At 45.4% G+C, this 23709-nt stretch overlaps 2 protein-coding genes across 4 annotated transcripts in view; both read right to left on the minus strand.

The window, feature by feature from the left end:
• iqsec2b (IQ motif and Sec7 domain ArfGEF 2b) overlaps positions 1–8497 on the minus strand; it is a 29551-nt gene extending 21054 nt beyond the window's left edge. Inside the window, 1 exon segment of the mRNA XM_030055739.1 lies at positions 6573–8497. Coding sequence (XP_029911599.1) covers positions 6573–7069 — 497 coding nt within the window. The 5' untranslated portion in view covers positions 7070–8497.
• Positions 8498–9903: 1406 nt separating this feature from the next.
• Positions 9904–23709, minus strand: part of magixb (MAGI family member, X-linked b) — a 39597-nt gene continuing 25791 nt past the window's right edge. For all 3 annotated transcript variants that reach the window (XM_030055866.1, XM_030055865.1, XM_030055867.1), the window contains exons 10-17: positions 22036–22591; positions 21833–21896; positions 21310–21723; positions 16237–16437; positions 16069–16145; positions 15733–15879; positions 14307–14445; positions 9904–13171 (exon numbers count right to left, since the gene is read on the minus strand). In XM_030055866.1, coding sequence (XP_029911726.1) covers positions 12033–13171; positions 14307–14445; positions 15733–15879; positions 16069–16145; positions 16237–16437; positions 21310–21723; positions 21833–21896; positions 22036–22591 — 2737 coding nt within the window. In that variant the 3' untranslated portion in view covers positions 9904–12032. The remainder of the gene's footprint in view (positions 13172–14306; positions 14446–15732; positions 15880–16068; positions 16146–16236; positions 16438–21309; positions 21724–21832; positions 21897–22035; positions 22592–23709) is intronic.

Genomic DNA, 23709 nt, shown 5'->3' on the forward strand with positions numbered 1-23709 from the left:
ACACAGGCAGCATTCATGTGTGCACACAAATACACATACACAAAATGCCCCTATCCTCCCTTCCTCCTCCTACTCCTCCATAGGAAAACAATACACACATGCTACCCACACACACTGGTAGTGTGTGCCTGCTGGAACGTATATGTAGCTTTTACTCTCACCTCCCTCTTTCTCTTTCGCTTTCTCTTATTAGCAGGCACACACAGAAGAATACAAAGATCAAGAGGAACGTGCCAAAATGGCAAACATAAATCAACTCGACACTGGCTGAAGGACACTGGAGAAGGGCAGAGAGCGCTGAAAGTCAAGGCTTAAACAAAAAGAAATGCACTGAGAGGATGTATGAGGTGGCAAGTATTTAAAGCTGAGAGTCTAGAGGGTGGAGGGAGGAACAGAAGAGTGGGAGGAGAGAGAGCTACATGAGAGTGGGAGAGGTTGAACACGGAGGAGGGCAAGGGTGAAAATAATCAAGAGAGGAGCAATGGAGGGAAGACTGATGGAGGGGGAGGAGGAATGTGAAATGGAAATAGGATGTGGAGTGATCGTTGTTGTGAGAATCAACTACTTCCTCCAACTCGTACAGCGGCAGCGGGGTGTCAGTGTGTAGGTGAGTCTATCTATAGACGAGTGAGGAGAGTGGGAGAAAGACTCACATGCAGCGATCATGGATGGACATTACCTGTGTAGCTGCACCCCTCTTTTTTTTTTCTTGCATGCTTGCACCCCCTAACCACCTGTTTCATACGGCAGCCCACCTGGCAGCCTTAAGATCAGAGACCGCTGCCGTTTTACCAGCACACGGCTGCTCGGGAACATAAAGCATCCAGCCAATTCAGCTGTGGTATGAGCCACTTCAAATCTTGGTTTCCCCGTTCTCGCCATTGTCTACAGATGAGTGTGTGGGAAGCGCACTGCGTCATACCACCTCCAGTGTGTGACCCCTCTGACTCCTGCTGTCAAAGAGAGACATTTGATTACCACACACACTGCAATGCAACCCAAAGTTAACTGTTTTTCATATCCCCCCCTCCTCTCCACTCCAACTCATCCCCCAACCCCCCCCCCAACAATCCCCCACAACTCCCCCCAACCACCCTCACCCCCCTCCACCCCTCCCGCCCCCCTGCGCTTCCCACTCTGAGCTTGAGTCTCCTGCTGCTTGGCAACAGTGCGGACTGCCTGTGTGGGCGTCTGGTGCTGAGTGCCAGGCAAAAGCACTGACAAGGAGGGGCACAGTTACAGTTACGACTCAAAGTACGCACACCAGCACCTGCTGCGCCCTGCGAGTGTGTGCGCGTGCCTGTGTGTGTGCGCGTGCATAGGCGCGTGCGTGTGTGTTTGAGTTTAACATTGGCTATGATTCACCCAATTAAAAACCAATTAGGCTTCGATTAGAGGAGATGGGGGACAAGCAATGAAGAAAGACTAATTCAAGAAACTGATATGCCTGTAGATCACCAAAGGGATATTCTGTCAAGTCTGAAATAGATCTGGCTCATAATGCCTAATGCACGTCCACAGAAACTGTATGCCAACTTTTCAATGAAAGGGGACCTGGAAGTTGTGATGAAACAGTCACACCACTCATCTGTCTTCGACACGTTGCCTCTATCCCCATCTAGTCATCATTCAATCCTGTTTCCGTCTTTCACCCTGCTCCTGCTCCCACTCCTACCCTCTCTTCTCTTCACTTCTCTCCCTCTCGCTATTCTATGTCTCTCGCCCACAGAGTTCTTCACAGAAGAGCTCACAGCGTTCCCACGGTAACCAGTCTCCCTATTCTGCTCCGCAGAGCCTGCACGAGTGTTTGACAAACATCCCGCCTCAAAGTACCACTTATCTGCATTTGAATAGGAAAGAGAATGAATAAAGCAATAGTTAGAGCGGATCCAAAACCAGGGAAAGACTATGGAAACATGTACCTGTGCGAAAGCAAATCCGTCACTGACAAACAGCGCAGCACAAATGGCGGAGCAAGTGTGTGCACAAGCTGTGGCAATCATGTGTAAAATGTTAAATACTATGGACAACAGGCTTGGTTCACAAACCCTCCTCTGTCCTCCTCACTAATGACAAAGCAAGCACTAATCTCTGCTCTAATTTACCATGGCTGCTGTTTGGGCACGATTGTTATCCACACACAGCTGCCACTGTAACGGAGCAAATGAGTAATAGAGGGGCCATGGCTGATCCAAACTGTGTCCTGACAGGGGCCAGGAGGGGGAGACGAGGAGGAGGGAGAAGGAAGAAGGAGGTGGTGTCAGGGTGTTTAGTTGCTCCCCGTCCCCAAGTAGGTGAGGGAGGCAGGAGGTGGAGGGGGGCGGACAGAAATGCAATATTGTAACTGCCTTAGGGAAAGCTTCACAGTTTCCACAGCAACCATATCTTTCTCAGCACTGTAGAATCCTGGGCCAAGGACATTTCACTTCCTGTGAAAAACTTAAACTGTGCATCAGTGTTATTCACTTGTGTCTTCACCCTTTCAAGAAAGGCATGTGGATGAACACACTGATAGACATGGTATGCTAAATTTACTGCAGAGGGGTAGCCATGTGATATGCACGACAGAGGGAAAGCCACGTGACATGCGCCCTAATAAAAACAAACATATTCTCTCTGACTCCCAAAGAGGCAGACCTGAGGGTGCATTAAGCGGAAAATCTTGAGTGTTTCATTGTGCCGAATACGACCATGTGCCCAGAGAGCCGAGGTCATCGGTGAGGCTACTCTGGAGACGGGATGCAGGCACTTATGTTTCATTGGGTGAGTGAAATTTGACAGCGTGTGACCTCTTAAATCCTGAGTGACATGTGACTGAGCATAAGAGGTCCTCAGTTTGCAAGAAAAAAAAAAATCCTATAATGTATGCACATACAGTATGAAGTCATGAATGCTCACATGGCCCTCAGTTTGGGCAACGGGAAGGCAAAAACACCACCCACATACATTCCACTCCTACACACATCCATCATTCAGATTTACATCAAGCAAAACTGTGTTGTGTCATCATTTGTATCATTCCACTGCAAAGATATTTTACTTTTGGCACAATTTAATTGGAAGAACTCTTTTTGGCCAGATTTAATTGGCTATACGTTCTGAACCAGATAATCTAAAGAAGGGAAACGTTGAGAACAGCAGTTGCTGCCTCAGGGCTGTTTCTTCTAGAAAGTCCTGGTGAGTCCAGAGAGAATAGATTATCTTCCATCACATCACACAGACTGTTTGGAACAGGTCAGCATATACTCAGCTGAGCTTACCCACACATTTGCTCGGGGCCAGCAATGTTTTTTTTTTTTTTTTCTTTAAGTTGCATGTATCTTGGCTACTATATGATCTAATAAACTATTCAAAATGGCCGATTCACCATTTATCAAGTACTTTGTTACCTTAGGGTAACAGAAACCACAAAGACTTATCTAATCAATAGAAATCGCCGTCATGTTATTTCTTTCTCTCTCAACAGAGGGAAAAATAGGAAGGAGAAATGAGGTAGGAAAAGAGAGAAGAGCACAAAAGTAATTTCTGCAGCTTCTCTGAGTCATATCTGCAGCAGTTGGAAACAGAAACAGCGAGGGGGAGACAGAGTGAGTGTGTATGTGGGTATGTGAGAGAGAGAGAGAGGGAGAGGGAAAGAGAGAGAGAGAGGGAGAGAGGGAGCGAATGTGTTAAGTAGAGCTATAGAAAATTAGCTAAATTAGCTTCCTCTGAAACAAAAGGCCATTACCATTCTCCACATTCCAACAGAGAATTAATGTCAATTTGGAAAGTGCAAAGTACATCCCCGATATGCCCTGGGTGAGGAGTGAAGAGGGAGATAGATGGTTAGGGAGGGAGGAAAAAGCGATGGAAGAAGAGAGAGATGAGCAGAGACACAAGCACCTTCACAGTGCTCTTTTGGAGCTTAAGAACACTCCCACCATGGCAGTCAAAGTGAAATGAAGGAGGGAAAAGATAGCTCAGGCCCTTTTTTCGGTGTTATATAATGCTGCTTAGTGCATCAGCAACACTCAGCAAACCCTAGCACGGGCTGCCGCTGAGACCTCGAGCTGCCCCTGATTCTCCTTCCTATGGAGCGAGAGGCATCAGCTGGGCAAGCATGAATGTATGTGGCACATGATGGAGGGTGCACTCGTTCACCCGCGCCGCGAGAACTGTCACATCAACCCAAAACGACAGACTGCAGGGTCATATTAGCTGTCTAATAATGGACATCCCAGGTGATGTCCTACAGTGCACATACACACTCATGCGCATATACCCATACACAGCAGTAATTATCACCCCTGGGCCAGCGGTAATTATACTCTGGTCACACTAATTAATCTCTCACGCTCCCTCTGTGTGCCTCCCTCCCTGTTTCACACATTGCGTGCGCTCACACACACTTCCTCACACAAAGCACATGCCTTATACAAAGATATGCACATGCTCATACACACGCACAAAGGCGCACAGACTTGCATGACCTCTCCCAAAATAACAGCAAAAAACATCTGCTGCACTCTCACTGTGCTGTGGCCATCCTTAGAGCAGGGACTTGATGTCAGATATCATTTAACCCCAAGGCCTCGGACTCGCATTGTTCGCACCGCCATTAACAGAGGGATGAAATGGGGTAGGTAGTATTTGGGACAGCTGTTTTTATGCCGCACCGCTGGGAGAGGAGATGAGCTACTCAGTTTTGATGCTGTTACTGCATGCCGAAGAAATGGTGACACAGTATATTGCATCTCCTTGTCTGGAATCAGAATGGTATGCAAAGCCTGGAGAGCTCGGGGCAGCGATGAGGTCTCCAAAAGTAATTGGACAGAAACAAAAACAGATTTTTAAGCCGTGCCTACTCTACCCCCTACTCCCTCCCCTCTCTCTCCCTCTCTCTCTCCCTCTCTCTCTCACCCAGTTAACAGATGGCAAGTCAGTGTGTGTGTTCCACCTTTTCTCTTTTAGAGAGAGGCATGCTGAGATGAGGTCGCTCACTCGCTTTCCTCCCCCTTGTCATGTTTTTTTTTTTCCCTCTCTCCATCCCTCTCCAGCGCCTTCAGTCTGTCTCTGTCTCTCTGTGATCCGAGCTATATTTAGAGTGGCGTCGCCGCTGAAGATGAAGAAATTCATGTTCATATATCTGAGCCATTATCAGAACAGAGGCTTTGCCACTGACCTAAGCTAATAGGCCAATGGTGGGTTAGGCTTAGTCACAGCCAGACAACAACAATATGGCTCTACAGTAGTGGTAACGCTTTATTAAAAGTGACACTTCACATGATACGCCTGTCTGAGTCTAGATCCAAAATCAGTGACAATCGCTACAGGCAATTAACAAGGGAGAATCGGCAAGATCTACATTTGCAATTCATCACTGCATTTAACACCCACATAAATAACTAATATGTGTTTCTGTCTAATGACTAACTCGCCTCCTGGGATGAGAGAGGGGGGGCCAGAGAGGCAGAGCGAAGGAAAAGACAGCTCTAATCAATAGGGGATTTGGTCAAGACTGAATCAATCACTGAAAAGGGGATTGAGTACATAAGAAGGCAGTCAGTGAAAACCACCAAGCATAATCCAGCTAAGTAACAATCGCTAAGATGATTATGTGTTAATAAATGTTCATGTGTGCAGAGAGACCAATGGCTTCTGTCACTTAAAATGTGCCTCTATATTTCACTCTGGTCGTTTCAAATGAATTGCTGCCTACTCACAAAGCGTAATTCTTCCAGAACAAAAGCAGACTCTATAGCGGCGCGTGCGTGCCCGGGTGTGTGCGTGGTAAAGTGAAAATGAGGACAGATTTACTTGCTGTTTGCCAAAGCTGTGTTCGCAGCACTCTAACCTCAGGTCAGCCTTGAATTTCAGTCGTTGGGCAAAAAAATTCTCTCTTAGAAAACTACCAACCTCCAGTGAACAGTGACTATAGGATAGGAAAGCACACTTTTAGCAAATTGTGGGTGGATTGTTCATGCAAGAGGGCTTCACCGGTCCAAAAAGTTCAGATCAGCACAGAAAGAACCATAACCCCTCTACTTGGACCAGAGTTTTCTGCTACATACTACTATACAACTCCTACACACCTCACATAATCGATCAAAAACATTCCCTCATACAAATCGAATCCTACACAAAAACATACACACCAGGAACACATGTGCACACAAAACACACATGTTCGCCCACACACACATACCCATATAGACATAAGTGGACACCTTGAGTGCTTACATCAGTGTATCCATAATCATCCAGCACTTAATATATTTCCTCATAATGGTGTATTAAAATATCCCTTATTAGGTTTACCCCATTAAAGGAGGATCAGCTCACATGACTAAAAAGCCATCTGATCTATACAGCCAGTTATTATGTGAGTCTACTTTGTAATGCATGTATTATAGTTTGGTGGCCTGTTGTCATTATTACAATTTCCAGCATCAAACCTTATTAAGCGGCAACATGAACTAGATGATTGCAGCTCCTGTAATATGACATGAAGTTGCACTAACCATCCCCTGTTGGCCCCTGGGAGGGTCACACCAGCAGAGGCGGCTTGACTTACAATATAATGAAGAGCTTACTTTCTGCGTATGGTGGAGCTGGTGTTGGTGTCCGTGCTGTCGGTGCGTTCCAGCCTGTCTCTGTCCCTGTCTCGCTCTGTGGTGGAGGAGCCACAGGACAGACCTCGGGTCAGCCTGGTGTGGGTCCTCCTCTCCCTGCTGGGCACAGGAGTTGGGGCCACCGCCGCTGCCGCCGCCGCTGCTGCTGCTGCCGCCGGTGGAGCTGACGTGGTGCCACCATTCCCACTGCCACTGGCACCTCCACTGCCATGGTGGATGGGGAGAGACAGAGGCTGGCTGTGGTTGTGATTCTGCTCGGGGGTGTCAGAGCCCGCGGTGCGTGGGGTGCGCTCCAACCTCAGGTCCTGGTTCTCCTGGCTGACCCGGTCTAGCTGGCCCTCCAGCTCCTCTATGCGCCGGCGCTGGGTCTCCAGGAGCTTGGCCTGGCTCTCAATGATGTTATTGAGCTCCAGGAGGTACTCCACTGCCCGGTTGGGGCTCTCTGGGCTGGTCTCCATTGTGGGAGCCCTGCCTTTAGAGTGTCACCACCGCCACCGCCGCCACCACGGTTTCGACCCCGGAGGGCCAAGATCCACCCCCCCCACCAGCCCTGATGAGTGGGGGGGAGGGAGGAGGGACAACAGGGGTTCTGACGGAGATAAAACTATCGGTTTTAGAGGTTCAGAAACAAGAAATCACAGAGATAAAGACGTTGAGAATTTCAGACTACATGTCCCCAAAGTCTAGGACAAAAATGAGCTCATTGTAGCCTCTTAGTGCCCATAAAAACTGTTGCAATTCCCAGAGGACATTTCAAAGTTCAAAAAGAAGCTGGAGAAACTTGTGATTGTCATTATGAATATATTGTAAGACCATGCCAAATCAGCACAGTGCAGGTCCAGAGATTGGGGCACCATGTTGCATTGAAATTCATCAAACAAAAACATTTAGAAAAGAGACTAAGAGGGAAAGGAGAGGGAGGTAAGTATGGACTTAGAGGCTGCTCTTAGATCTAAAACGACTGACACCACTAATAAACTTCCAGCACTGCTTCTATATCTCTCTGAGAATCGCCACTTTGCTAGAGACAGAGACGAATAAATGGAATATCGATCGACACACTGACTTTTGACACATGACCTTGTTCATCAACTTAAGGCTTAAGCCCTGCTCCGTAATCACTTCTGGAGTCACGGTTTGTTTCATTAAGAGAGAGAGCAGTTCGTATTTGTTCCTAAAATAGATCAGCCATTCTCTTGCCTGCTTGGCATTAAGGGGAATGGGGGGGAGGGACACGGGGGGAAATGATGTATGATCTACCACTAATTATTAGGCACTGTCAATCATTACATAACACGGAAAATTCTGTTCCCTCCCACGTTGAATATCCCCGCAGTCTCTCATCCTTGCTTTCAACCCATGGCTTGATGTGTCTTTATAAAACACAAAGTAACCATGACGGGCGCCTTACTAATTTCATCCTCCAGGTCCAAATCCTCCCCTCTGCTGCGGCCAAACTACATCCAAGTGCCTCAAGTTCAGTTTAATTTCCAGAGTGTCTTTTTTTTTTTTTTTTTTTTAACCCAAGAAGACGGCACAGTTTACGTCCACGTCACGCATCCGTAAAAAAAAAAATATCTTGGGAACAAAACTTGGCACCTGTTTGAAAAGTCCAACTACTATCCAGCTTAATTATCACCGCTCGAAAGTCTCAAATAGGCTATGCATAATCTTAAGTATTTCTACTTTTACGCGTGCCGCTGTTGCCGTCAGCCTCGGTGGTCTGAACAAACCGGTTGCGTCCTTTCCCACCTATCTGATAGCCTGTGAGTTTCAGCTTAATGCAAATCGATAATCCATACCAAAATACAGCGGGTTCCCTTTGATCGTGGCGCACAAACACAGAGGGGTTTCACTCCTTGCGCGTCTGAACTGCAATGATACGTGCGCCTTTTCCTCAGGAGCGCACCAACGTCAAGCCCAACGCTGGGAAAATCGGACTTCCGGTAATATTTTTCAAAATAAAGGTATTGCTGATGAACAGGCGTTGCAGCATGTTTTAAGTACTACAGTTTAGTCTTCAGCTGCGCAAATTAATGACAGTCCACATAGAATTATATGTTTAAAAAAAAATGAAAACACAAATCTTATTTCGTTTTAAATATATTGAATGATCAATGCGAGGTAGGCTACAGCAGCTTATGTGTGTATATGGAGCCACCAGAAATTTGGAAAGACAAACGCAGACCTTAATGGATGGGTTAAATATATCTACAACCTTAAGAATTTCATTTTAACCCAAAGCAGTGGGACAGGTTGTTTTTCACACTGCGAAGACTGGCCTCGGGGCCAAATGTCAAACCGAACTTGTATTTTGAAGGCAAAATGACGCCGTTGCCAGTTGTATTTTGTTTCTCTCTGGCGGCTTGACTTAGCTCAGCAGCCCTGCTGGCCTGAGCGTCTGTACGGCTCCGGAGCGCACTTGTAGGCAACATCATATATATCATGATGCAAATGTTTGAAACGGTGCATTTGATCTAATGCACCTATTGATCTGTTACAGCCTGTTCTACTGATAGAATTCATATGCCCCAACAGACATGGGACTTGAAAGATTGATCTGAAGTCATTGAAGTAGTTTGTGTGAGAAGTGGGGGAAAAAAAGGCAGCGCTCTTGTTATAGAGGTGATATTTTGCGTCTGAGCTGAGCTGAATTGAAGGATGCGGCTTAGGACAACATCAGGGAGAGAAAGACAGGCCTCAGAGCGACGTTATTTTTAGTGGCATTACTTAAGTGCTCATATCTGAGCTGAGACACACGGTGGTTATAAAAGACACCCCCCCACACACACACACTCATACACACGCACGCACGCACACAAACACACACACACGCACACTCTGTATGGCTCACACGGAACAGGTGAGGCTACTCTGCTGTACAGTACAGGGAACTAATATTAGACTGAGTGGGGAGCCCGCATGGAAAATGAGAAATCCCTGCTCTAGCAAAGAGCGCGTTTAATATTTTATTTTATTGCCAAATGATCAGGCTTTCATCGTCTATCTCCCTGGCTCCCTTTCAGCCTTAACCAAGAAGCGCGTTTTACATTCCTGCTAACGCTCATCTGATTTGTTCCTCAAAACCTCTCCCTCTCTCTCTGTCACACACACACACACACACACACACACACACACACACACACACACACACACACACTTAATGTGGCCAAAATCCTCCCCATATTCCCAAAATATAATTTTGCTGCCATCTACTGTCCATTATGCACCAGGTCCTCCGGTGTTCAAATGCAATCCAGGGGCTGGGAAGAAAAAGATACATGACCTCTGAGAAAATTGCACCAGCAGTTTATTTGCATTTTTTTGAAATCAGAATTTTTATACAGTTTATAGCCATATATCTTCCTTAGGAAATGAAAATCTAAAAAAGAACATTAGCAAACATTAGAAAATAAGTCTCGTATTGGCTATCAAGCTACACTTTACTGGTCATTGGTTGGGGAATGGAGACATGTTGGTTTGGTTACTGCAGGCCTATACTATTGTCTGCCATTCTGGGTAGCATAGCATTAAAAACTAAGAGGCAGGGCACATCAAGCGGTTCATTTGACGTCTCTGTTTTGCTCATGTTGGATAAAAATGAGAGGAATGACTTCACTCACAGCATCATAACCTTTAGATAATTATGGACTGGTAACAAATAACAGCTGCACAGAAGCTTCCATCAGTCTGAGGGTCTCCTAACGCTGCCACAAAACTAAAAATCAACACAGTATGGCCTCTGCATTTAAAATAATTAGAATCAATTCTGCGGTATGAAAGTGGTGTGAAGTCACTCTGTAGCTTTTCTTCCTAATGGCTTATCTAGAGCAAAGTATCTGAAAACCTGAGTACATCAAAGACAGTTTTGTAGAAAAATAACATCTCACAGTATCCGCCTAAGACAGATTGGCTCCCGTTTCCCAAAACAGAATCTTAAAAAAGAGAGCAAAGCAAAACGATGTGCTATTTTGTCATCTCCGATGCGAGGCTGAGCTCAGGGTTTTGCATGTTATTTTTGTGGATTTACAGTAGGAGCCTTTCATGGCATGAGTGAAATGACTAAATGGCCCACCCACCTCTCATGCATTAGAGACCTCAGAGCAAGGGCTTTCACAGTAAGAAAAATCAGTGGTTAGGTTAAAATGGTTTGTGTTACCAAGGCAACTGTACGTGGCACTATGGGCACAGCACTTTCTAGAATCTAGATAGTGGTTTTGTTCTCACCCCAGATACACAATATTAACAGTACTGGAAAATATGCAAACTGGATGCATACTTTTGGCATCTTTTGCTGACTTCTGAAGAAGGGTTACATAGGACACAGAACATCCTAATCCACACTTGAGCAGCATATTACAAAACATTCATTTCATGAAAACATGGACAGGATACAATATAGGTCTTATTCTGTTTTTACATTTTAAGCCTCCACAAATGCTCTATATGTATATCAATATTTCACTTTATGCGCTGTCACACAATGATAAATAACATCAATGTATAGCATATGTTTTATCTCGTATATAGGCTTATCATGATGTATCACACTATAATTGTACAAATCAGGGGCTCCAGTAAGTATAGCATTTACAATAGGTTATATCATTTATTTCTCTATAAATATTTACAGAATATAGATTTCACACCTGCTGTCCAAAAGGATTTGCATTGAAATTCATCACAATCAAATAATCTGATACATGGAACAACGTTACAAGTCTAGCATCCACATGGAAAGATAACACAAAGCAGATATAGTACAAACATAGTACCACCCCTTCCTCTCAAAACCATATGTACATGGTGTGGTGGATATAAATGGCTGATAGTCTTGGACAATTGCATTATTATTGCTCAGTATCTTCATGAGGTATAAGTGAATGTCTATGCAGTCTTTCTACAGTAGGGGGGACTTCAGAGGGGAAGAGTCTCTGCCCAAAGGAGCTTAAATCACCACGGAGCGGCAGAGAGGAACAGGAAGTAGGTTAAAGCAAGGTGTCTGCTATACCTTTTTGTGCCCTGGAAACGTCTACCACAAATGCCGCAAAAGAAAAGAGAGGATGGCAACACAAGGAGGGCAAGAGAGAATCATTAAGCAGACAATGTAACTGTAAAATAAACTTCCTATTACTATGTTGGCCCCACCATTTAGAAATAAATATGATTGACAATGGGTTAGGGTTAGGTAATATCAACATTTAACATCAGCCAGAAGTCAGCTGTGAAAAGGCACAAAGAATATTACGTTATACTACTGTAGATATCAAAGTGACCAAGAGAAACGTGTGTGTTGGTAGTGTGGGTAGCTGCAGAAAACAAGTAGAGCTATAACAGTGTGAAACTGACCGCTGGGCCCTCACAATGACAGAATCTGACGCGGTATCATTCAACAACTGTCTGCCCTACGTCCTGTGAAAGTCAGGAGACAGCGCATCTTCCTTCTTCCCGTCCTGTCCACCTCCCGGGCAGCCTGTTCTCCTCTATGACCTGAGCCACCCTCTGCCGGCTGGGCGTGAGCCAAGGGCCTGGCAGCACCGCCGCCCTCTGCTCGTCTGTCTTTGCAGCAGCCAGGGAGAGGCCTGAGATACTGGCAGCTGACACGCTGCCATCAGAGTGGCTGCCTCCAGACTCTGATTCACCGTCCCCCAGCTGCTCCGTGGACAGTGCGGAAGTGAGGAAGGAGAAGGGCTTTCTCGGTGACACCGGATCTGCTACAGCAAGGCCCGGCAGCGGCCTCTCGACCTGCTCACTCTGTGCATCATCCTCTCTCTGGCTCTCAATCCACTGCTCGCTCGGTCCTTCCCTGCTGTCATCCCTGTCACCATCCCATGCCCTCTCTAATTCTCTTGCATGTTCAATCTCCAACTCCCTCACTTCTTGCAGTTCCCTGTACTGTGCCCCCATGTCCCAGGTTCCATCATGCTCCTCCTCCCAGTTGTGTTTGGGTGCGGGCAGCCTTTGGTTAGGATTAGGAATGGGAAGGATAACTTGCTCTCCCCTCTCTTCTCTCTCTACATTTATATTCTCGCTCGTCTCCTCTACCTCTTCCTCTACCTTCTCCTCAACAATTTCCCCCTCCTCCTCCTGTTTCTGCTCCTCTTCCTGCGTAGGCTCGTCACTCTCTGCTCTCCTCTCCCTCTCCTCACTCTTGCTTCTTTCCCTGTCAGCACTCTCCCCCCTCTCCCTCTTCCTCCCCCTCCCTGTCCCTCTGCGCACGTCGCTATCATCTGAATTCCTGAGGGCGTCTCTGGGTAAACTCTGAGACACTCTTTTCCTCCTCCTCCTGTCCCTGGCCACCTGAGACCTCTTGCCCCGTCTGCCCTCCCCTTCCTCCGGTTCAGAGTCTGGGCTCTGCACCTCTGGGCCTCTGTCTCCCTCCGAGGCCTGTCTTCTCCTTCTCCTCCCCCCTCCTCTCCCTTTGTCCCGTCCTTCTGAAGACCTGCTCCTCTTCTTCTGCTTGGAGCTGCGCCCCCTCCGCTTGGTGGGGCCTACTGTAGCCAAACCCTGCTCCTTGGGGTGCTGCGGGGGGGAGGGGGAGGTGACTCTGTGCTCACGGCCTGAACACACATTGAATATGGAGGGTTAGGGGGTTGGAGAAGAGGAAAAAACATGTTTAATAGTCAGGTAACAGAGAAATATCAAGATCTGTGGCAGAGAGCATTATGTAATCTGTTATTAGGCAGCTCCAAAATTCAGTACGTGTTTTTTAGCTGCATTACTTCAGCTTGCATAACAACAGCTGCTCTTCTCTGTTAATGCAACCTTCAGATAACCCTTCAGTGGAACCACAATGTAGATGTGATTATCAGTATAATAGAGCCATTTTGCCTGTGATACAATTTGATGGTTTAATCACACAATGTTCTTACACATTCTGAGGCCTAGTGAATGTTTTTTCAGAGCGAGGTTTGGTATTCAGTGCTGAAGGGCATGAAACTGGACAATGTTCTTAAATCCTACATAATAGATATAATAGAAGATGATCAAGATGATCTTGATCTCACAATGAGGGTGTCTGACACATGCAGTGATACATGCTGTGAGGCATTTTCTCTAAAAGTGAGGCCATCACTGGGGACTGATGCAGGGATGTAGAGAGACAGAAAATGGGAGAACTAACAGGAACAATTACCAACCGCGTATTCTCTGTCCGTCCAATGACATAGAAGCAAGGCTCGCCTAGCTTGGAGTTGGTCATACATAGAGACAAACTGGAGAGCTCCACTGAGAGAGAGAAAGGGGAAAAAAGAGAGAGACAAAGGAAGAAGTGGAGCAGAAAGGACAGAAGTGTTTGGAAGAGGAAAGGAATGAAAGTAAAGTAAAAGAGAGGAGAGAGGGGAAGCAGAGACAGGCCGAATGCAAAGGGAAAATGTGGTGAGGGCAAGTTAAAAGTAGAGAGATCAAATGGACCAGAAATGGGGGAGAGGTGGAAGAGGGGCAAATCCAGCATAAGAAAAGGAGTAAAAGGTTAAGATTTTTTTTGTTAGGAATTATTTCAAGAAGGAAGGAAAGAGATAGCACACCTAAGAAAAATTCTCCATACTCCAAAGACAGAGTTACAGGAAAGTGTAGAGGCTCCCTTCATTTTAATATCTCAAGTTTTTACTCTCACATATTTTGATTTCCCATAACTTACGGTCAGACTCTTAAGTAACTCTTAAAGTCTCTTAAAGTCTCTCCTGAATGTCTTACCATAGTCAGGCACGTAGCCATTCCCTCTCTTGAGGACCAGGTGGATGCGGTGGCCCCCTCGGCGGATCTGCTCCACGGCCTGGCTGTGGGTCATCCCCGCTGTGCTGTCCCCATTAATCTCCACGAGCTGATCACTCACCTGCAGCCACAATGTCAAGCACAACATGCATAATATCCCGGGATGTGAGACATGTGGCTTGTGAAAAATGGGTCTAATATTTACCAAAAGAATCGGTCATAATCTGTGCTCAGGCTCACTTCCCCAGTTGGAGTGAATTGACTCAGGATGGCCGCCAGTCTTGCCAGTCTAAAGGGGCGGGGCACCCACATGACATAGATATAGGAAATGACTCTACAGTGAGCCGTCTCTTTTCTGACCTGTCTCCGTCCTCACTGCCTGTCTTCTGAAAACCTGCCCTGTTTGCTCTGCCATGAAGCCTTCAGTCTCACCAGCCAACCACCTTCCTCACGTTCCCAGTCTTTTTTGTCAATAAAATTGTATGATTCACCACACCTGCCTGCCTTGGTCTGCATTTGAGTTCAGCCAGCAACAGATTCATGACAACTTTAAAAATGTACTGCGTTTCAGTCTCAAGTTACTTCATCAAAATGTCAGGTTTGTATACAAAAGTGAAAAAAAAATCTTAGTAGAACACCCCCTTTTTCACATTCATGTGGAAAGTATTGACCAGAAGTAATCCCTTAATTTTTCATGTCTTTAATCAGAATATTTTTAAAGGTAATTCTGTAATATACAATTAAATTTTTTAGTATTTATAATATGTAACAACACTGTAATGCCACAAGAATTCTCTTACTAAAAAGAAAAGTTCAAGCACAGGCACATATTTGCCTTAAGATACACATATTTTCACACATTTACATTGTTGCATGCATTGACAGTTTTACATGTGGTCATGTATATGTCTGTCTTTTTTAAAATTCCCTGACTTTTCCATGATTTTCCATGACCTACGATATAAATGTGAAGGCAAACAAGTACCCGCACTTTGAATTACTGATTCCTTATTTTTTAGGCAACAACCAGGGTGGTCCTCCTAGTCACGTACGTCTACCTGTTACTACTATACAAAAGTAACATGGTATTTTTTTTTTCTTTGACCAAATTTTAAACACACTTCAGTTCAGTTCAGGATTCAGTTTGATTCTGCAAACATAAGGCAAACAAAAGTATTACATTTGGCGAATAATATCTGCTGTGCTTTTCAATCCTTAATATTCAATGACTTGTACCAAGAGCCTATTACATTCCCTGACTGTTCATTGACTAAATCTATTCCCTATCTGGAATTGACTTTTCAAAATTCCATGACTTTCCAGAAATTCCATGACCCTTGGAGGCCCAATCTACATGCAAATGGAAAAAAAATATATATAAATATATAAACAGTGAACAGTAACACACCTGCATTTTGTGGCTCCGTGAAGCAGGCCCGCCCTCCATCAGCCCCAGGACGTAGAGGCCCATGTTGTATTCACTGCCCCCTCGCAGGCTGAAGCCAAACCCCGTGGGGCCGCGGTCCAGATCGACACTGTAATACCTGGCGTCATGCTGACAGAGGAGGGACGACAGATACTTGGACTTAAAGTACTTGGACAGAAACTGTATGAATCCATTCAATTGAATTATGATGATCAAACAGATGCAATAAAGAGGAGCTATTGCAGGGGAAGCAACTGAACTGACCAAATATTGATTTTCTCTCACTTAGGCAAAGATAATAAATGGCATCGCCCTCACCTTTGGGCGCGACCTATGACCCTTCCTGCTTCTGTGATTGGGGTCATAGTCGGTAGATTCAGAGAGACTTGAAGAGTCTAGGAGAGAGGATGATGAAGTTCAGAACATGGATTCAGATACAAGGCATGTAGACGGCGTGTGCCTGTGTGTAACATATTTAACGCTCACAGGTACTGGGCCGGGGGATGATGGTGAGGCGGAGGGTGTTCCCAGCTCGGCGAAGGATGTGAGCGAGTTCCCGATGAGGCAGGGTCACCACCGAGCGTCCCTCTACCGCCTCTAATCGATCACCGGGACGGATCTGACCACTCCTGGCCGCCGGGCTGCCTCGGCGCACCGTCACAAAGCGGTGTGGGAGAAGGGAAGCAGCTGAAGAGAGAATAGAAAACATCAACAGTTACTCAGACCTTGAATGAGTCACTTGTTGAAAAAAGTTTCAGTTAGAACATAAAACTCCATTCAGACCCCTAACTTTCCTCTTAACTGAAGGCAGTGACTAATGCATGGGGTCAAAGTTGGACAAACATAAAAGAGGGAAGATTTATTTCAACAGGATATGTGCCAGAAAGCCTAAAACAAGCTGTAATTAAGCTTTGTATGGTTTTTGGCAGGGTTTTCATTGTAAATCATTTCCCACAGACGCCTGTCTTTACACCTCCCCCATGCTGTCTCCTTGAAACACTCTGCTCTTCTCCTTCATCTTCCCATCTATCAACCTGTCTTTTCATCCGCTGACACGCCAGGAAACGCTTTTGCTGCTCATTGATTTGTCTTTCACTTCAAGAACAAACTGTCATCCAACACGAGCTTCATGACATTATTTTTCCACCCTGACCCAGTCAAGTTCCACATAGCAGACTGTAGATATTTACACTTCCTTTATATGCCAGTGTTTCCTCTGCTCAGCTCATCTAAGCTCCTCAAACTTGCTGCCTCGCTGCATTCATTAGTATGCCACGAGCGATGTAGTCGCACTCACACACACAGCACGTAAGCCTTTGATTTTTATGCCGTTGTTGATTTTGTCTTTTTCCTCACAGCTCCTCCACTGCTCACACCCAAAAAACATCAGTCATCCTGATTCCTACAGAGCCATTACAAACAGGTCACAGCCACAGTCACACGTGACATGCATGTGGGTATGATAAGGCTTCTACATTATAAGTGATGTTGACATTTTGTAAAATGCAGACAGACAATTAGCACTAACCCTCTCTTCAGGTCAGTCTTGTGCATTGGAAACTCATTTTGTCTCACCTATGACCACATCACTCAAAATTAAGCTAAGCTGTGGTCAATTTCTAAGGCTGATGAGAAAAATATTGGACAGTCTAAAAATAAACATACTTCAATTAATCTGTTGCACTCACTAAAAAAGCTTCTTACAGTTTCCCATTGGATCTATCTGCCTCTGCTTGTTTGTATTTCCAGTTCCATCCTCTATCCTTCTTTCTGTATCTTACTCAAGCCCATATTACTCTCTCCCTGACCTCTCTCTTAGTTTTATGCCGTGCCTTAGTGACAGCTGGGCCCTCCAGTGTCTTGCCACTGTCCTTATATAACCCATCAGGCAGCATAATCATTCCCAGACTTACACTGAGCCAGGGAACACAACGCCCCTTCCATTCTATATCTCCCCGGGATAAAAAATAGCATGTTTATGCTCCTTCTCCATAGTGCACCAAAATACTTATCAACAGTGTGAGATCACTGTAACTCGGGGCTATGAATATTTCATGTGAGATACACTGTATGTCAGTCACATCCAGATGATCATCCAGTTAAAAGGTAGAGCCTATAATTCACAGCCAAGGGACACATCTCCCGCTCCGGGCCTAATCTGGGTGACCCAGGCAGAAACAGCAATCAGGTCAAATCAAAGCCAAGGCAGCTTTGCAAATAGTCTTCTGATCATGCATAATACATCAGGGGTCCAACGCCACTTGCCAAACACATGCATACACATGCAACTCGCATGCACACACGCACATGGGACAGCTGCATACAGTAAATACACACATGTATACGGTGACACACATGCAAAGGGAAGACAGACAGCCGCACACACAGCATTGCACACAAACAGGCACGCTCATACACAGAGCTACAGCTCACACACACGCACACAGATGCATCCAAATGGACTGCTTTAAATCCTAGTGTCTTTTCCTCTGGCTCTCCATGTTCTCCTGTCCAGAGTAATCCCACTGCGGTATGCCCAGCAGCCAGCCAGCCTCTGACGCGCTGCACTGATCACTGCTCAGGAGTGGTAACAGCCCCCCTCCCCGCCATCATAAAATCCCCCTCTGCAGACCAGATGCATCAGGCAGTGCAGACATCCCAGGCAGCCTGCAGATACCCACTGAGAGGGAAACTGTGTGGCCCCTCCATGAGGATTTTGTAGCACAATCATGCATGATGAAAAAAACAGCAGTGCAGGTAAGCTAATGTTAAACCCACTGCTGCTAATACCATCCATCAAATCCACTGAAATTATTGCGTGTCTTGCACATTAATGGCTCTAATTCACCAACCATTACCAAATTACCAGAGCAGATCATCTTGCATACTACAGGTCAGTCAGGCTGGGGTCACAATTATTCCTGAATTCTCTATCATCTGTTGCCATACAGTTGCAATCATCTACTGCAAAAGAGATACTACTAATAAACTTGTGGGATTACATATTAGTTTGATAAACTATGTTAAATCCCATAACATGTGTGACCGTCAATAGGATCTAACTTCGATGATGCTAAAGTCAACAGCACTGAAGGCCCTGCACACAAGCACTGTGCCACACAGAAGCTAACATGGCAAACTTTAAACACAGAGGATAACACAGACATTTCTGCCTCATGCACAAAGCCAAATGTGAAATACTGCATCTAACCAGGAACCTCAGCATCATGAAACAGTAGTGAAGCGAATAATTACGTTTCGACTCCTTCACAGTTTTCAAAGCGGACTGTAGTCTCTCCAGCATGGCTCTCTGATTAGCATGCGTTGAAAAACATAAACAAAGGAAATCCTAAATTCCGTGTCAGGCAGCTTGAGGGAGTTGAGATTCACGTGAACTGGTCAACAGGAGCTAGCACGGGCTTGCTGTTCCTCTGTGGCCGTTCCTCTGTTGCTCCTCTGCTTGGGAAATGTTCAGTGTAACATTTCTCTTAGGCATTCAGAGAGAGATGGAGAGAGCAAGAGCTAGGTGGGAGGTGGAGAAAGAGAGAGAGTGAGAGAGAGGAGGGAGAGGGAGACAGTGAGAGTTTTAATCTTTTGAAAAAACAGACTGAATGCTCTTACTGCAGAGTACAGGGGTGTGGGGAGGGAGAGAGAGAGAGAGAGAGAGAGAGGAGAGAGAGAGTGGGCGGGAGCTTGTGAGACAGAGTGAGAGCGATGATGATGAAGAGAAAAGTGTTGAGAGAGTGATGACAGGAGGAGGAAGAACGAAAGATAGGAAGAGTACATCATATAGGAGAAAGAGATGGAGAGCGTGGGGAGGGGGGGTTGCGTGACAGGACAGGGGAGGATGAGGACACGGAGGAAACAGAGAGGGTCTCTGTGCTGCAGAGAGGGGTGGCCCTACAACCTTAATCTCAGCACGACAACAGAAATATATGTTAGCTCAGCCCATAAAGCAAATTGAACCGCATTAAAATGGAACAGAGGGCAACCCCTACGAGACACAGGGAAGGAAGAGTTGGGTCATACATCACAGGGACACTGTGGCTAACCTGCCACCATAATAAGCACCTCACTATAAAAGCTAATAAGGGCAGGATGTGTTCGCCGCAGATCAAACATAAACAAGCATCGGTTCAGAGCTGATAGAAACACGGTGTGAGCTATGGCCCTGCGAGAAGCAAAACATCCTATCAACAAAAGGTCATTCTGTTTGAGACAACCAAGCTGACACAGTGATGTAGAACGAGCACAGGCGCACATTAAGCCTGAGTAGCTTTAGTTCTTGATAAGCCCAGGCCGTACAGCTTCATGCATGATAATCTGAGGATTGATTTTATCAATTATCACATGATAAACAAAAGCACACACATGTCCTCACTGCATGCACCCTTATGAATACAAAAACACACAGACGCCTACAAGCATTTGTGCACATGAGCACAAGTGCATGCACATGTACAAACAGAGAGCAACTGTGTCTGTGTGTGTGTGTGTGTGTGTGTGTGTGTGTGTGTTTACATAAAGAGACAGATGACAGTGCAAGTTCGTTCAAAAACTGGACAAAGGCAAAGTGAAAAGCCCTACGTTATTGGCCAAGCTGTTGGCGTATCAGCAGGCAATATGACGTAATACTCTTTTTTAATTTGTTTTTATTATCCAGAGGGCTGAGCCTCTGAAAGTTGAAGTAATAATACCCACCATGGTGTTATGTCACCACTAAGAATAAGCTTTATGGTGGCATCTGTTGCTATAATACTTTGAGTAGATAATATCTTCTTTTAAAAGTTTTACAAAAAGAGAACCTGAAATTTCTTGTAGCTACTAGTGTGGGGCTACCAAAACAACACATTTGTGGTGACTATGGAAGAGGTGCATTTGCATTGAGCTTCCTATAAAAATAGACACAAAATGTTGACAAGATGAATTCATTTTGAATTGATTTTCTGCTTGATGAACAAAAAAAAAATATTCAGTGACAAAAACTGAAAAACTGAAAGGTAACCATAAAACTAGAAGAACAAAAAAAAAAAAAAAAGTTGGTGCATAAAGTTGAAATGTTGAGAAAGGGTATGACATCATTTAAACAGTCATGAGAGCGAGGGATGACAAATCTGATTTTCCTCAGCAACACAGGTAAGACCAACCTGGGAAAACACGCTCTCTAAGAAAAGGGTCGATGATGCATCATGAGTCAGTCAGTGGCATGCGGCCATGATGACCACTTTTTAATCTGCAATTACCTAATGGGCTATCTTTTCACAAGAACATCCAGATGAAACCTTTTCCCCTGGGCAGGTAACCAAATGGTCAGACCACTGGGCCAGAAAAGTTCAGCTAATGCCTGCTTAATGTCTGTCTGCCTGTTTCTAACACCCACTGCTGCAAGTCTGATGCAATCACTGGGTCTTTAAGTGAATAAAGAAGAATACTGTTTTGCAGACTAAAATACCTACTGTATCTCAAACATTTAATGATACGCATACTGCACCATATAAATATGAATTATACGATTTTATATCCTTTTAAATGATTTGTGACTGGCTATTTGACTCTCACCTTTGCCGTTCTCCACATCCTGAGAAGCGATGACGAACCCGAAACCCTCTCCCGGCTTTCTCTTCAGTTCCACATCAAACCCCCGGGGAAGCCGCGCTCGTTCCACACCCTGCCTGTCCTGTCGGGAGTCGGGAGCCATGCTGCTGTCCACCTCATCCTCCAGGCCTGTGTTCAGCCAGTCTTTGGGCTCCATGGTGAGGGTCACTGGAATCGACTCCAAGAAGCTGGTGCTCTGGACCAGTGAGCTACGGGCCAGGGCCGGAGATGGCGGGTTGCTGAGTGAGGTGCGGGGCCGAGGGAGGTTCTCTAGGGGTGGGGAGGAGTTGTCAGAGGCCACAGGTGGAGGAGGGGGGTGGAGCAGAGGCGGAGGAACTCTCCGGACAGAGCTGGGGGAGATGCAGGAATGATAGGTGCCTGATAATGAGAGAGAAAATGACTATGAGATTATGTGAGCCGCAGGTGCTCAAACTGGGCTGTCAGTCAGAATCAGTGAGGCTACAGAGAATGTGCAGCATGCATTTACCTCCCCTGTAAACCAATAACACGACCTCTCCCTGTTTGGTATGTTCCTGGAGAATTCTTTGTACCTGGAGGAGGACCAGACATAAAAAACATATGTTGTATATCTGTTATCTGCCATCTTGTCACAGGTATGGTACTCATCTCTTGGGCAAACCTTCTCTCTGCCTCTTGTTTCCTTTTCTCCACTTTAAATCTGTCTCTTACCTGTGCAAAGCTGAGACTCTGGACATCAGCTCCGTTGATTTTGACAATAGCATCCCCTGGCTGTAGAGAGTTGCACTGCTTCCTGTCCCACACCCTCTTCACCACAGTCATCCTTCCTCCTGGGCCTGCAGCTGTCACACTGAAGCCCAGCCCTCTGTCTCCTTCGCACTGGGCCAAGGCCACCGGTACCAACTCCCCTCCGCTCCAGCTCCCAACTGCACTGCCCAGACTCACCGCCCCTGGAGACGACATGTTGCTGGGGCTGGCGCTGGGGCTGGTGTTGCCCTGGAAACCGTTGAAGCCACGGTGGTGGGGGCTGTCAGGAGTCAGTGGTGGTCTGAGGTGGGAGGTCTGGGGTCTAAAGAGGCGGGAGTAAGCGCTGCGTGGGCCACCTGGGGAGGACGAGGGCCTCCGAGGTGACTGGGGCAGCGGCAGCCGGGATCCAGGCAGGGTGCAGGTGGACAAGTCGCTCTCAGAAGACTTGGAGGTGCCGTATCGTAAAGGGTGAGGGGGCGTTGACAGAGAGTTGTTGTTGTGATTACGGATCATAGATGCCCTGATGAAAAACAAGAGGGAGATTTCAAAGCCTCTGTAAGTATCAAAAATAGTAAGCAACACAGAATTGTAGTGGATAGTGAGATCCTTTTTTGAAACATACAAAAAATTAGCGCTGACAGAAATTGTATTGAATTGCATAACTTCAAATTTGTCATGCTCAAACCGAACCATGGAATGAATACATTAATTGAGAAATTGGATTTTTTTAAGGCGCAATTTGAGACTCAATCCAATGTCTTGAAACTGAATGCTATCCTTTTTGAGTTTAACTTTTTACTATATTTTCAAATTCAAATTTCAAATTGATGCTGCATTCATGCAACTTGTAAAGTCGGATATTTTCTGAGTAGACCACCAGAAATTTGCATTTGAACAGTCAACAAAGTTGCAAATACTAGCTGAAATCTTGGGCAAGTACCATGATACCCAAGTGATATATCATCTCAACACACAGGTAACTTAAAAACAATGTATCAGGTCAATGGTAAATAATATTTATACTGTATAACTTGCCTTTTTTTTTCGATCATGTGTCTAAATGACTGTCCTGTTCCTATCAGTAAGCAAGTCACAGTGATCTAAATAGGTTCACATCCTTCAGTGGATGATGTGATTGGGTCACGTGAAAATTTTCCAACTTTACAAGCTGACGAAGAGCACCCAAATGTAACATGAACTCTCTGCATACATCTGACCACATATAGTAGGAAAAGCATTCAATTCAACAATTTGAGAGAATTTACTGCTACAATTATATTTGACCTGCCACTGTGGCCAGATGTACACACAAACTCTCTGATGTGATCTCCAGTGTTTTGGTGGACATTTTTTTGACAAATTTCTGAACAATAAGTAGGTAGTGAAGGTAAAGAACAGCACAAATACAATCAATTGAACTGGATCTGTGTGTCAGTCTGGACTGAGGCAACTAAATTTGAAATTTGAATTAATTTAATGTCAAAACAATCAAATTCAATTCCAAGACACTGCATACACTTTCAAAGTGTGCCTTACAAGTTCAGTTTTTGAATTTGTATATTCAAAATCATTGTTTTTAATTAAACAGTTCATTATGAGCACTGGCACTAATCTCTTCTAGCATGTTCTTTGTGCCTT

Source organism: Myripristis murdjan, chromosome 7, assembly GCF_902150065.1.
Source record: "Myripristis murdjan chromosome 7, fMyrMur1.1, whole genome shotgun sequence".
NCBI lineage: Eukaryota > Metazoa > Chordata > Actinopteri > Holocentriformes > Holocentridae > Myripristis > Myripristis murdjan.